Source organism: Stegostoma tigrinum, chromosome 3, assembly GCF_030684315.1.
Source record: "Stegostoma tigrinum isolate sSteTig4 chromosome 3, sSteTig4.hap1, whole genome shotgun sequence".
Classification (NCBI taxonomy): domain Eukaryota; kingdom Metazoa; phylum Chordata; class Chondrichthyes; order Orectolobiformes; family Stegostomatidae; genus Stegostoma; species Stegostoma tigrinum.
The window spans coordinates 92,311,167-92,326,555 of NC_081356.1; the positions used below are offsets into that span (position 1 = coordinate 92,311,167).

The window sequence follows — 15,389 nt, forward strand, 5'->3', positions numbered from 1 at the left end:
ACCTGCCACTTCATGATCCCTGCCCATCACCCAAGACAAAACCCCTCGCCAACTGATATAACTTTGAACCTATCTTAAAGGCTTGTAGAATTTACACCCCAACCTCTACCTTCCATTGTTATAGTCCCAATTAATTCCCATTTTACTTAATGACTTTATTTCCTTTACACTTAAACTGCTGTAGAATTCAGATGGGATATAAAAGAATATACATTGTGGGGTTTATTCCTTCTACAGGTGAATCAATTCGAATATTTGCTGAAATTGAGAATAACTCTTCCCGCAAAGTGGTTCCAAAGGCAGCCATTTATAAGACACAGATTTTCCATGCAGAACGAAAGAAAAACAGGGTCACAGAACTGATAACCAAAATAGAGGGAGAACCAGTGTTAGCTGGAAAATCAGAGAGCTGGAATGGAGTGGAACTGAAAATTCCAGCATTGACTCCCACACTGATGAACTGCAGCATTATCCAAATGGAATACTCACTGACGGTACTTGGCTTTTTAATTACTTTTTTAGTTCTAATAAGGAAGGAAGTTTGTAATGATTGTTAGCAGGCCTTAGTCAAATCAAAGCCTTATCAAGGCAATAGCCTTCATCTAAGCGTCTTGGCACTGTGAACCAAGGGCAGCCCTCAGTGCCAGTCCAGGACATGATCAGTCAGCCATCTGGGCAGTCAAAGTCAGGGTGCTCTTAACATGAGGGATAAAGAGCTGAACATAAGTCAGAATGCCACCAGTCTTCAGTCTTTCAGTCCTGTTGGGTTTCTTTGTCCCCCTCATGGGTGAGAGAAGAACAGTTATTATGGAATGAAAGAGATGAAAATGGGTAATACAGTTGTTGCTTTTGGTGCAGGTGTGGACATGGCCAGAGTGAGTGACTAGACAGTGCAGAGGGCACACTGGGTTAGTGATGTCATGGACTGGGATGAGTGACAGCAAGTGACGGCAGACATTGCCGGCAATCGTGAGAATGGTAGAGCATGAGCCTTGCTGGGAAGTGGGTACAGTTACAGCAGTAGAGTGACTGTGAGAAATCAGAGAGATGGCATTAATGTTGGCAGGGTGTAGAAAGTCATTGACCATCTTCCTACTGTGCCAGGTTTCCTCTATATGTATGAGACTGCAATGACCTGAGTTGCAACCTCAGACTGGGCTGGCATGGTCTGGTGACATGGGCTCTACTATTCTAGGGGACGAGGATGTTCCACCTGTACAATATCAAATCAACCAGTACCTCCAGACTGCTGCCAGTAAAACTGGCTGACAATGTCCCCCTTGCCTGCACATCTGTGCAAATGTTAGAAATTCTGCAGGACAGTTCTGGACCGACAGTGACTGGATGCACAACAGGCTTTTAAAAAGAACACACTGTGGATCTGGAAGAACACAGTAGACCAGGCAGCATCAGAGGAGCAGGAAAGCTGATGTTTCGGGTCGGGACTCTTCAAATTACCGACTTCAAAAAGTTATGTCTGTTCTCCATTTTCCTTATACGTTCTCTCCCCACATCCTTGTCTTGTTTACATTGTTCCTCTCCGACAGGACCTATTCCCTCCCTTTTACAGCTTCTGAAAATGTTCTGAAGTAGGGTCCCGACCCGAAATGTCAGCTTTCCTGCTCCTCTGCTGCCTGGCCTGCTGGGTTTTTCCAGCTCCATACTATGTTATCTCTGACTCCGGCATCAGCAGTTCTTACTACCTCTAAGGCTTTTAAAAATGACTTGGCGTGAGCCATGCTGCCGAATTTAGAGATATTCGCTGAGTACTACCGACAACGGCATGGAAGGTAGTTGAAGAGATGATTTTAAGCAAAATACTGCAATGCTGGAAACATAAAAGAAACTCAGTGCTGGAAAAACTCAGTAGATCTATCAGTATTCCTGGAGAGAGAAACAGAATGAATTTTTGACATGTGGTGTGATCTTTCTACAGAACTGAAAGGTGTTAGAAATGTTTTTAAATATGCTTCTGACAAAGGCAGAGGTTCAGTACAAAAGGGAAAGGTGTTGTTAATGCTGGGGACATAGATGTAGAATATGTATAAATTAAGCTGTAAAAGGGAGGGAATAGGTCCTGTCCGGCAGGAACAAAGTAAACAAGACAAGGCCGTGGGGAGAGAGAATATAAAGAAAATGGAGAACAGACATCAGTTTTTGAAGTTGGTAATTAGCTGAGCTTAGTAAGATACTCTCGAGATCACAGCAGAATCACAAACCTTGATTCTTTTGGCTTATAGGCAGGAATGCTGAAGTTCTCTGTGAATAATTATATCACAGATTGAGATATCAATCTGGTAGAAATTTGTACATTCCATTTGGGCAATTTTCTGGTAATGAGGTAAGCAGTGGTACAATCCAACATTTTGTGCAGTCTTGCATAAAGATAGTGTGTTGAATAGGTTGACGTGAAAAACAGGAACACTCTCTGGCATAGGCTGCTGTATGCAGAGCAAACGTAGAGGAAACAAGTGAGTGTGAAAAATTAGCTGTTGGCAATAACATGTTTTCAAAAAATCCTTAAAGGTTTGTTTTTTACTTTCGCAGGTATATTTACATGTCCCAAGCTCATTAAATTTAGATGTTAAGTTACCAATTGTTATTGGTACAATTCCCTTGCATCCCGTCAACGGCCAGGCAACCAACTTTAGCACCCAGTATGGCATGAATTACAACAACTTCAACAACTACAGTAGCACACTTCCTGAAGGGCCTGAAGGTAAGGACAAGATCTGACAAATAGTTGAAGTATTTGTTCAACCATGATTGTTTTGAATAGTTCAAAACCCAAATGGTCTTCTGTGCAACTTGCACATACATGACCAGCAGGGGAGTTAGTGAAACCTAGGAACAGGACTTTGAATCCTCACAACAGCCTGCACTTTCTTGGAAGGTGGGCTATTTTGAAAACTGCATGCTGCCACTGATGGTTTGGGAGGCATTTTTAAACTTAATTAGTAATTAGTAAAAAAATTAAAATTGCTTCACTATGGCTTCCCAGTGTTTGTTTATGAAATGTGCAGCCAGTATTCCAAACCTTTGAACAAATATAATTATGATCGAAGGCCTATTCTGACATTTGATTTGCTTTTTAAAGCAATGGTAGGCCAGCTCGAGATTACTTACTTTTCATTTTTGAGCTTACTGTTTTATGTTTTCCTTGAATTTTTTTTTGTAGAGTCGTACAGCACCAAAATAGACTTTCCGGCCTAATTGGTCCATGCCAATCAGGCTTCCTGAACTGAACTCACCCCATTTGCCCACATTTGGCCCATGTCACTCTAAACCACTCCTATCCATATACTGTCCAGATTTATTTTAAATGGTGTAATTATACCTGCCTCTACAACTTCCTCTGATAGCTCGTTCCATAAATGCACCACCCTCTGTATGAAGAAGTTGCCCCTCAGGTCCCTTTTTAAATCTTTTCCTTCTCACCTTAAACCTGCACCCTCTAGTTTTCAACTCTCCTTCCCTCGGATGAAGACCTTGACTATTCACCTTAGCTATGCCCCTCATGATTTTATAAACCCCTATAAGGCCACCCCTCAGCTTCTGATGTTACACCTTCTATCTCAAACCCTCCAGTCTCAGTGGCATCGTTTTTAAATCTTTTTGCACCCTTTCAAGTTCAATAACATCTTTTCTGTAGCAGGGCGCCCAGAATTGCACACAGTACTTCAAATGTGACCTCATCAATATCTTGTACAGCCATAACATGACATAACGACTCCTGTACTCTGTGCTCTGATTGATAAAGGCAAGCATGCCAAATGCCTTCTTCACCACCCTGTCCATCTGTAATGCCAGTTTCAAAAATCTATGCACCTGCACCCCAGTCTCTCTGTCACACTCGCAGGGCCCTATCATTAACTGTGTAAGTCCTGCCCTGATTTGTCTTGCCAAAATGCAACGCCTTGCATTTATCTGCATTAAATTCCATCTGCAGTTTCTTAATCCACTGGCCAGGTTGATCAAGATCTCATTGTACTCTTCGATAACCTTCTTCACTAGCCATTTTACCATCAATTATGTTGACATCCACAAACTTACTAGGCATACCTCCTAAATTCTCATCCAATTCATTTATATAAATGACAGACTAACAGTAGTCCCAGCACTGATCCATGCAGCACACCGTTGGTCACACACTTTCAGTCTAAACAACAGCCCTCTACCACCACCCTGTCTCCCACCATCAAGCCAAATTTGTATTCAGTTGGCTCGCTGTCCCTGGATCCCATGTCACCTAACCTTTACTAACCTCAGAACCTTGTTGAAGGCCTTGCTAAACTTCGTGTAGACAACTATTTCCCATGCACAAAACCATGCCGACTATTCTGAATCAGTCATTGCCTTTCCAAATGCATGTAGATCCTATCTCTCATAATCCCCTCCAACAACTTAACACACCACTGATGTCAGGCTCACTGGTCTGTAATTCACTGTCTTTTCCTTGTAGCCTTTCTTAAATAATGGCTCAACATTAGCCACCCTCCAGTCTTCTGGCACTTCACCTGTGGCTGTTGATGATATAAATATCTCCACAAGGGGCCCTGCAATTTCTTCCCTAGCTTTCCATCACTTGATTTCAGAATCACAAAAGGCTTATGAGAAAAAAGGTCATTTAGCCCATTGTGGCTGTATTAGCTCGTTAAAAGAGCAACATCACCTCGTGCCAATTTCCTGATCCCTGTACCTTTGCATAATATTTTTATTCAGATACTCATCCAGTGCCCTTTTGAATGCCTCAATTGTATCCGCCTCCATCATGCATCCAGGCAGTGCACTCCATGCCCTAACTACTTGCTGAGTGATGAAGTTTTCTCTCATAGCCTCCTTGCCTCTTTTCAAATCTCCTTAAATTTACATCTTCTCATTTGTGTTACTTTTGCAAGTGGAGAAAGTTTCTCCCTATCTACTCTGTCCAGCCCACTCAAAATTGGTATCAAATCTTGCAGTCTTCCTCTCTCCAAGGAGAGCAATCCTAACTTCTTCAATCTATTCCCTTAACTGAAGTTTCTCATCGCTGGATTCATTCTTTTTAAAATACTTCTTCACACACTCCAGTGCTTTCACATCCTTCCTATTATGTGGCACTCCCGACTGTACACAAAATTCTAGACGAAGTCCAAAAAGGTGCATCTTACACAAGTTCAACATCACTTTGCTGTTTTATCCTCTGCACCTAGTAACAAAGCAAGGATACTATATACGTTTTTAACAGCTCATCACTTGTCACTTCAGTGATTGTGCACATTTACACCAAGTTCCTCTGCTGCTGCTCCCTCTTTAGAATTGAACCCCATTAATTCTTGTCTTTCAATGTCCTTCGTACCAACACTTCTCCGAAATGAAAAGCATCTGCCACCTAGCCATTTCTCCAACTTGTCCATTTATTTTTAAAGTTCTAAACTGTCTTCCCCACAGTTTATAATTCTTCAAAGTAAGTGTCATCCGCAAACTTTGAAATTGTCACCTGCACACCAAGATCTGGATCATTAATATATTTTAGGAAAAGCATGCGTCCCTGTACAGACCCTCAGGAACTCCACTACAAACGTTCCTCTTGTCTGAAAAATATCCAAACACCATTACATGCTTTTCTATCACTTAGCCAATTTTGTATCCTTTGTATAGGTTATACCATGACCTATAATTTTCCTCAAGTCTTTTGTGAGGCACTGCACCATATGCCCTCTCAAAATCCATGTGTACCACATCCACAGCATTAAGCTCATCCAGCCTTTCTGGTACCTCTTCAAAAAATTCCAGGAAGCTAATTAAACATGATTTCCCATTCAGAATTCCATGCTGACTCTTCCTAATTAACCCACATTTTTTCCATATAACTACTATTTCAAAAACGATAAACTGTCTCTAGATGCTCCCCCATTCTGAGGTTAAACTGACTGGTCTGTAATTGCTGGGCTCATTCTCAGAATAAGATTGTGTTGATTGCAATTTTCCAGTCTGGGAATGACTGGAACATTGTTGCCAGTGCCCAAGCAAGTTCTGCTGTCATTTCCTTCAAAATTCTTGGATGTATCTCATTCTTGTCAAATTTAAGTACCAAAAATCTATCCAATGCTTCTGCCCTGAACCCTTCCAGTGACAACATTTTGATTTATCCTTTTTGTATTTATATTTACTACTTGAATTTATTTTCATCATTGATCAGAAAAGCTTAACTGTGCTAAGGTGGTTTGTACAGATTTCCTTTGCTAAATTATGTAGGGCTAAAGGGGCCCATATGGTATGTATAGATGTACAGGGAAATACATCTCCCTGCCTAAGGGAGATCTTTCTCCTAGATTGATTGATTGAATTTTCATTGTGTCATATTGTAAAATGAGTCTCAAGATGCTCAAGATTATAAGCACAATTTCAAGGATAGACATCCCTAACCTCTAGCCAGCCTGGATTCTGTTTCATGCAACCTGGTTGTATTTGTATTTCAGATATGATCTACTTGGAAGGCTTTTAGTTGTACATCGCAACCCGAAGGCTAGGGAGGATAAAATAATTATCCTGGACTTGCTCATTGAATCGGTGACTTCTAGCTGCCTTGACTTGTTTACAGGGAAGATCCACTTTACCATTAGGGATGAGCTGTGGAATTTCAGCTTGAAGAAGAGTCCTGAGATGAAACAAACAAAATGGTATCTCAGTGAATAATCAGGCCGTTTCCACTTCAGAGCAATTAACAAAACAATTTAGCCTTAGATCCGTTATCTACATAAAAGACATTTAATCAAATTTACAGGATATTCATGGTTTTAGTTTCAGATATGCAGGAGTGTAATTCAGGAAGAGAAGCGCTTTAAAGAGGGTTTTGTTTCCAAGGTCTAATATCTACTAAAGTGATGCAAGTTCTCCCAGGGAAGTGGAGTTAAAATCAGGCACCACTTGACTGGTCTCACATGAATAATAACCTGTATTTTTCAGGTTATTTAACAATCAGAAGTACAAAGAATCACAAACCCATTACGGTGCAGAAGGAGGCTATTCGGTCCATTATGTTTGCACCGGCTCATTGAAAGAGCATCATTACCTAGTTACAAGCACCTGCTTTTTCCCCAGACCCTTAATATTGTTTCTATCCGAACAAAAATGAAAAGCTGTCTTGAATGTCTCAATTAAACTTGCCTCCACCACATTTCCAGACAGTGCATTCCATATCCTAAATACTCACTAAATAAACAGGTTTTTTTTCCTCACTTCACCCATGTTTTTTCCAGATCACTTTTAAATCTATGTTGTCTTGTTCTTGTTCATTTTTTTCAGAGTTTTAACAGCTCAAACACACACAAAAAAACTAGAAAATCACTCACACTCTAATTTTCCTCAGCAGGGAATTCTGGCTTTCTATTCACCAATCAGAACCCGGGCTTCCAGGCAGCAGGGATGAAAAGTCTTCAGGAATAATGGATTGAGTTTACATTTGCCGTCTGGGAGATGGAGAATGTGGTGCCTACTTTGAATTGTTCTTGAGTCATTAGACATAACTTAATTCTTCTCCAAATGCATATTTCATTTAAAAACAACCAGAATAAAATAGGAAACAGAAACCATCATATTATGTTACTTCTAAGTACATGCTAATGGTTCATTTACTTGCCATAACTGAAACAACATAAACCATAATTGCTTGAATACCAACGCTGCTGTTGCATAAAGAACTTCGTTTTGTAATGTGATAATGCCATTCTCTAAAGTTATTTTCAGTCTTTCAAGTTGGGTCTGATTTACGAGGAGAGATTGACGAGGTTGGGATTGTTTTTGCCGGAGTCCAGATGAGTGAGGGGGGATCTCATAGAGACTTACAAAATTCTAACAGGACTGGACAGGGTAGATGCAGGGAGGATGTTCCCGATGGTGGGTGTGTCCAGAACCAAGGGTCACAGTATGAAGATTTAGGGTAGGTGATTTAGGATGGAGATGAGGAGATATTTCTTCACCAAAGAGTGGTGAGCCTGTGGAATTCATTAACACAGGAAGTAGTTGATGCCAAAACATTGAATGCATTCAAAAGGCAACTAGATATAGCACTTGGAGCAAATGGGATCAAAGTTATGGGGACAAAGCCGGATTAGGCTACGCAGTTGGACGATCAGCCCTGACTCTGAAGAATGGAACAGCAGGCTCGAAGTGCTGAATGGCCTCCTCTTGCTCTTATCTTCTATGTTTCTATGTATGTTTTAACAGTTAATGTCTTCCATTTATACCTGCATCTGTACTGTTAAATCATTTGTTGATACCTTTACACATATGTACTCACTATATTGATGTTAAATACTTAAGTCACTATGTTTGCTCAAATCTTTTTCAGAGGAGTTGTACAAAAGAAAAGGTAGTTTTCCTCCTAAGTTTAAAGAAAAGCATTACTTTTTTGCTGTATTTTGCCTCCAGAAAATCAGGTGCTGTGATGGAGGAGGCATCACATTGCTGTTAACGTGTGAATTTTCTGCTTGTTGTGCTGTACTGATTAAAAGCTTCAAATTGAAGAACAACATCACAGATTTGCAGCAGAAAAATGGCAGCAAATTGGAAGTGTTTTCAAGGGAACCAGCATTCAAACTTCATAGAACAAACTTAGTTTGTTAAGTGCTTCTTAATATTAGAATTATTGTTTGCTTTACAAAACATTATTAATGAAGTCACAAATTCTAAGGTAGAGCATTCTTTGAAATTGTTTTTGCTAAGCTAGTGCTGCTTTATTATAAGTGCAACACAAAAACCCATCAAAGCACAGTAGTGGGGTTTCTTTTATACTTCCAGTGGAGTAAGTATGTAGATTGTGAATGGTTTAATTTCTCACCCAGGCGTTTGCTTATTTTATGGTCTGTGCCACTGCTCAGTTTGTTTGTTTATCAGTGGTACTTTCACATATTTCTTGCTTGGAACAGTTCGAATTGAAGGCAGCAGTTATGTTGCGAAGGTTCAAAAATAGCAAGTGCTGGAGAAACTCAGCAGGTTTGGCAGTACTGGTAGAGAGAAAAACAGTTAACATTTTGAGTCCAGTGATTCTTCATCAGAGTGTCAGAACATTAGTTCTGCCGAAGGATCACCGGACAGAACATTAACTCTGTTTTTCTGTCTACATGTGCTGCCAGACCTGCTGAGCTTCTCCACCATTTTCTATTTTGGGTTCAGATTTCCAGCATCCATAATTCTTTGCTTTTATTACTATGTTGTTATGTTATATTCTTATATTAACATGGTTGATGTTAAGATGAACTTCTGACCACATATCAGTCACTATTCATTCCACCTATTTCCATCTCCATATGATTACCCAACATTTGCCCCAGCGTCAGGGCATGCCTTTGGTATCCTCAGAATTGCCTACTGTAGCAGTTGGTTGTATCCCATCATGCCCATTGACTTACATTGGCTCCTGATTGAGCAATTTGATTTTAAAATTTTCATCTCTGTTTTTAAGTGCCACACTGGCTTCACCCTTCTTTATTTCTGTGACCTCTTCCAGCCCACAATAATCTGGGCTTTCAGTGTGCCTCTAATTGTAAAATTTTAGGAATCCCTGATTTCAATTGCTGCAATATTGTGTCCTGCTCTGTAGCTATCTGGGCTCCGAGTTCTGGAATACACTCACTACACCTTTTCATCTCTCTCCTTTAAAACTTTCCACTTTTGACAAGCTTTTGGTCATGTGACCTCGTGGGCTGGATTATCATAGCGTTATGGTTATTCCAGGGATCTTTAAAATGGCAAATGGGAACAAATCTAGTCCTGTCCCCATCTTCCCAACTCCCACACCTACAACCTAGAAAGACAAGAACAAGAGATGTATGGAACATCACTACCTTCAATCTTCCCTGAAAGCCATACACCATGTTGATTTGGTACTATATTATCATTCCTTCACCAACACTGGTTCAAAAAGCTAGAACTACTCCCCGCCCTTTCCATGGGCATACTTATACCCTAAGGACTGCAGCAGAGCAAGAAGGCAGATCACCACCAGCTTCTCAAGGACAGGGATGAGCAATAGGGTTAGGGTTAGCTAGAATAGCTAGTGACTCCCATATTTCATGAATGAATACAAAAAGAAATTCTGGCAGATGCTGTCATTGCCAAGGTGTGAAATGGGAGTGGGGGTGTGACTCAGATGTAGGAAATCTGAACTCAGTAGGGACTTGGAATTAATCATATTTTCACTAAAACATGGACCTTCTGAATGTGGCATTATGAATCATTAGAAAAATCACAAATGCTCTTGAAGAGCGGAACAGCCACCAATTTATTTAAATGGCGTTTTTGAGAAACAAAACAACATTGCCAACTTATGTCTGTGTGAGTAGAAGAATATCTAGCAATTTCTATAGCTGTTTGTTGACTTAATATTTTGTGCTATAGTTACAGCATTGTTAATGGTTGGTTGATTTCCACATCACAGTGACAGGTGGAATTGACAGTTTGAAAGCTCAAAGAAGTTATTAGAGGATAAAGTATATGATAGGGGTTCATGTTTTTTTTATACATAAGGAGTTTAACCTCTTGAACAAAAACAGATGCTGCTGGAAAAGCTCAATAGGTCTGGCAGCATCTGTGAAGAGAAAATCAGAGTTAATGTTTCAGGTCTGGTGATACTTCCTCAGTACACCAGACCCGATACATTAACTCTGATTTTCTCTTCACAGATGCTGCCAGACCTGCTGAGCTTTTCCAGCAACATCTGTTTTTGTTCCTGATTTACAGCATCCACAGTTCGTTTTGTTTTTTGTTTAATTTCTTGAAATTTTCACATATTGAATAGGTTTACATAAATGGAACTTTTTGTTTAGTTAACTCCGTAATAAATATTCAGAACTTTATTTTATTTCCACTCATCTTGGGTCCAGAGATTTGTCTGTTCTCATGTTCCAAAAATATACTGTAAGAATATTAATTTGTAATTTCAGCAATTGGTCATACCTATACTGCACTTTTTTTTTAAAGCAAGGAATCTTTTTTAATAAATAAAGGACACTGACCTGAAGTAGCTGCTAATCTGCATCCATGGAGTCATGTTCTGTTCCATGAAGACACAAACTCTGTGGAGATGTCAGCACAGACAATGAATGTATGGACAACTCATTCCTATCATCAGGTTGGAAGATAAATTCAGTAGTTAGTGGCTGACACATTTATAAACAAAAATCATGTCAGCTCTGAAACGATGACTAAAAGTAAGATATGAAATATATCATTGAGTTGGAGAGATGTTACAAACCTTTGTGCAGATGGTTGAGTTGGATCATGATAGAAGAATGAGCGGCTCCCTCCATTCCTTCCTGCAATGGTCCATCTAAATCCTGACTGCTACTTTGCTGTAAGAAGCATCTATGGGCCTATAACGGAGACTTTCTACTGTGGGTCATTGGAATTTCTGTGACACTGTTTCTAAAAGGAAAGGAAGTACATCAGCCACAACAGTAAAGTGCTGCCTCAGTGAGAACCCAAAAATTCAATTGCAATTAATGGATCATAATTGACTTTTTATTCTGTATTTTTCATTTGATACTGCATAAAGTTGTACTCCTTTGCATGTGTGCAGAGCATATACATTTGCCTGCATTTTGTAAAATTAGAATATATTTTATGTTTTTTTTAACAAAGGAATAAAGCCAGTCGCTTGTATTTTTGACTAAAGAATACCTGTCTGGTGTCATTCTTATAAACACACGAGCAATTACTAAATTGGAAATCCAAAGTTCTTTCTAAGAATTCGGAAAACAGTTACAGTCAAGTGAACGGTGAGAAAACAGGAAGGTGTCAGAGCAAAAGATGACGGATAGAGGCCTGGATTTACATGAGTTAGTACTGTGTCTGCATCATTGTTGTCACCAGTCTGTTGATTCATTTCTGAGGGACTGTGACAGTGTGGCATGTGGAGGATGTTTCCTCTTGTGAGAGCGGCTAAATTAGGAATCATCATTTAGAAATAAATTCATGGGAGGCAAAAGGGGTGAAAGGGTATCGGGGGGTAGTCAGGAATGTGGAGTTGAAGTTACAATCAGCTATGATCTTTTCATATAGCTGAACAGGTTAAGGTACCAAACAACCTACTCCCGCTTTTAACTCAGACATTAATATGTTTGAGGATGACTTCAATGTAGAGTGCCAGGATTCTGATGTGGGTCATCATATGATTCAACCTGGAGATCTTTAGGTACACGGAGCGGGACATCCCATGAGGTGGTAGTGTCTGGCGTGCAGGATTTACTTCCTTTCTTTCTCTGCTGCTGGTCTGCTTCATTGTTAAGGCATTTGGACAATGGGGGTGGGGAAAAACACTTTTCAGTAATCCAGACACATCCAGGCCACCATAGTTGATTTGCAAGTACTGCTGTCTGAATCCTTGTGGAGTCGACTTCAAGAATAACACTAGTGTTTGTTTCATAGCCCTCCCATTGAGTCTGGAGGATGAGACGGAGGCATTGCTGGTGGAATTTCTCTAGCCCACTTACGTGATACAGAGTCTTAAGTCTCATCTCAGTACAGGAGTGTGATGACAACAAATTGCTCTTTTGTTAGGTTTTTGTCGTCAAACATTCACTGCTGTCGATTGTAGAAGGCTGATTTACTGTTGGATCATCTTGTCAATTATAACTTTTTGAGAGAAATAGCTGTCGAGCTATGAGAAGTGCTCAACACATTCCAGAGTCTCTCCTTCAGCATGTACGGAAGGTAGAATATTTGACTCATCGTGTTTGCACCAATGTATAGGTTTTACTTTGGTTACATTCAAGGCCAAGCCGGCTCTCTCCTGAATGTAGAATTGAAGAGATTGAGAGTAACTTGCAAATCTGATCCACAGTAGGCAATGACACTGCTGCCGCCTGCACATTCCAGATCATGTATATGCACCCTGGTTAGTTTAGCTTTGGCATAATGGCAATTAAGATTAGATTTTCCATCTAGATGGTATCCAAGATATGAGGAGATGGTTGAAAAGGTATTTTCAGGCAGATTGTAAATAGTATGGGAGTTATCATATAGCCAAACTTTTCACTGATCTAGATCTTGAAGGCATCCGTTTCATATCTCCCGTTCAAAGCAACTACAGTCATGTCATCACGAAGCTTTTACAGGATTGTGAATAAGATTTTTGGAGATCCAAATCCATGGAGATCCCTGCAATTTACAGTCAAATGTCTTGGTCAGGCCATTGAACACAATAAAGAATTCCTGCTGTTATTCTCAACATTATGTTGTGTTATGTCCCCAGCTGATGGTAATACGGGGCAACCAGATTTCAGGGTGAAACCTGGTTCAATAGATCATAAGTTTTATTTTTGGTTAGCATGATGATCAGTGTGATGTAAAGTGTATAATTTATCTATATTTTAATATTTCTTTTTGAGGTTGAGCCACATAAGTTTTGATCTTCTGTCTCAAGGGGTTTATTGATGAACTAGTAAGTATTTCTGTAACCATCGTGATTTCTTTTGAAAGAAAAGCCTATGAGAGATAGTTCTTAGAGGCTAATGGGAAATTGTTTAAATCAGTAGAGTTTTTTTTTGTGAGCAAACCAAGGAAACAGTGTAGCGCAGTAAATTTTAAATTCAGAAGGTCAGACTTTTTTTGAGAAGGGTGAATGCAAATAGTTTGCAAAAAGCATTTGGGTTTCAGCCTGGCAGTTTCCAGAAGACTTGGGTGAAGCCAAATGTGTAAAACAATTCCCACTGAAAAAGGGGGATAGTTTAGCACGGTTTCAAATTATGATACCTCAGTTTTAAAGTTCCAGAAGAGAAGAGTTTCATTAATACCCTGATGGGGTTATTTGAAGCTGAATAAGTTTAAACTCAGTTGTATGAAAGGCTCCAGGAACTGACTATTAGATTTTCAAGACTGGGACTTTATGAATGGAATTGAATAGAATAGCCTTTACTGTCAAATGCACTTGATTGAGTGCAGGGAAAAGTTTGTAATGTCACCTCTCGCTGCCACTTTAGGTAAAAGGTACCAAGGTACAGATACTTCAAGTTGTTGGTACAGAATTGAACGAGTAATAAAAAAATATGTATGGGAATACAGAGTATAAAAAGTGGAGAATGAGAATGAAAAGTATCTCTAAATTACTCAATTTATCATTGCTTTTCACTGAGACCCTCTGGACTTCAGAACACAAAGCCTCGCTGCTTCCACGCACTGACCTCTGTCCTGGACTCGTTTCCCCAGCCGGCCTGGGCTTACTCTGCTCCTGTGCCAGGCTGGTCTCAGACTCCGTTCTCCATTCCCTCCAGGTAGGGTACTTTAAGGAGTTAGAAGTTGAGGGAGGGATTGGGGGTGGAGGTGAGAGGGGAACTACAGCAAGAGGGAAAATAAAGAAAGAAAAAGGAAAAGGAGCTAACAAACAAAGGAGTTCCGGCTGGGAGTGTCTTAGCAAATGTCACATGACTTCAAATTGTCATATTCTTTGGAGCTCCCTCCTCATTAAATCTTGCACAACCTTCTCCTTCTTACATAATTAGTTGACTCAAATTTTATTTATTCTAATAGACTGAATTTTAACAGGAGCAGGGTGCAGTTTTAAATATTATAATGAGCTTGTAAGGTTTATGGTCATTAAGGTTTAAATTGCCTTCAAAGCAATGAAGAATCTGTCAGCTTGTTTGAGGCAACTACTTTTGGAATTGGCAGGTAGATGCTTTTTTGCCTATCTCCAGAATCCACGTTGCCCTCTTGGGATACCTCCGCGATCGGGCACCTCCACAATGAGCACGACATTCCGTCAACATCACTAATCCCACCACAAAGCCTTGCAGACTCCTACTCTGGTTGAACACCTGCTCCCACTGATCAACCTGTCTGTCCAATTCCATTTGACCACAAAGCTCAGTCTCTCTGATCAACTACTTTCACAAACCAGCTATCCCCAGCCTGGTTACATGCCAAGTAGCTAGGTTAGAGTCATACAGTTATACAATCTTCAGTCCAACTCATCCATGTTGATCATGTTTCCCAAACTATACTAGTCTCACTTGTCTGCATTTGGTCGATATCCCCTTAAACCTTTCCTAATCATGTACCCGTCCAAATATTTTTTATATGTTACTGTACCTGCATCACCACCTCCTCTGGCAGTTTACTCCATGTACAAATTATCTTCTGTGTGAAAAAAAATTGCCCCTCAGGTACGTTTCAAATCTCTCCTCTCACCTTAAAAATATACCCCCAGTTTAAACTCCCCTACTCTAGGTTAAAGACCTTTGCTATTCATCTTATCTATGCCCCTCATGATTTTATGAACCTCTGTAAGGTCATCCCACAACCTCCTATACTGCAGTGAAAATTATCCCAATCTACCAGTTAATTCTCTGGTGATCACTGTAATGGGACACTTTCAAGATTAATGAGCTTGTATTTTTATGTGTGCTTCA

The 15,389-nt window shown here is 40.0% G+C and overlaps 1 protein-coding gene across 4 annotated transcripts in view; it reads left to right on the forward strand.

The window, feature by feature from the left end:
* Positions 1–10,550, forward strand: part of LOC125450306 (arrestin domain-containing protein 3-like) — a 64,755-nt gene extending 54,205 nt beyond the window's left edge. For 2 of the 4 annotated variants that reach the window (XM_048526295.2, XM_048526306.2), the window contains exons 5-7: positions 238–494; positions 2,548–2,719; positions 7,352–10,550. In XM_048526295.2, the coding sequence (XP_048382252.1) occupies positions 238–494; positions 2,548–2,719; positions 7,352–7,428 (506 nt within the window). In that variant the 3' untranslated portion in view covers positions 7,429–10,550. Of the gene's footprint in view, positions 1–237; positions 495–2,547; positions 2,720–6,461; positions 7,328–7,351 lie in introns of those variants that run through there. The other 2 variants (XM_048526314.2, XM_048526299.2) reach the window with 2 other exon arrangements.
* Positions 10,551–15,389: the final 4,839 nt, after the last annotated feature.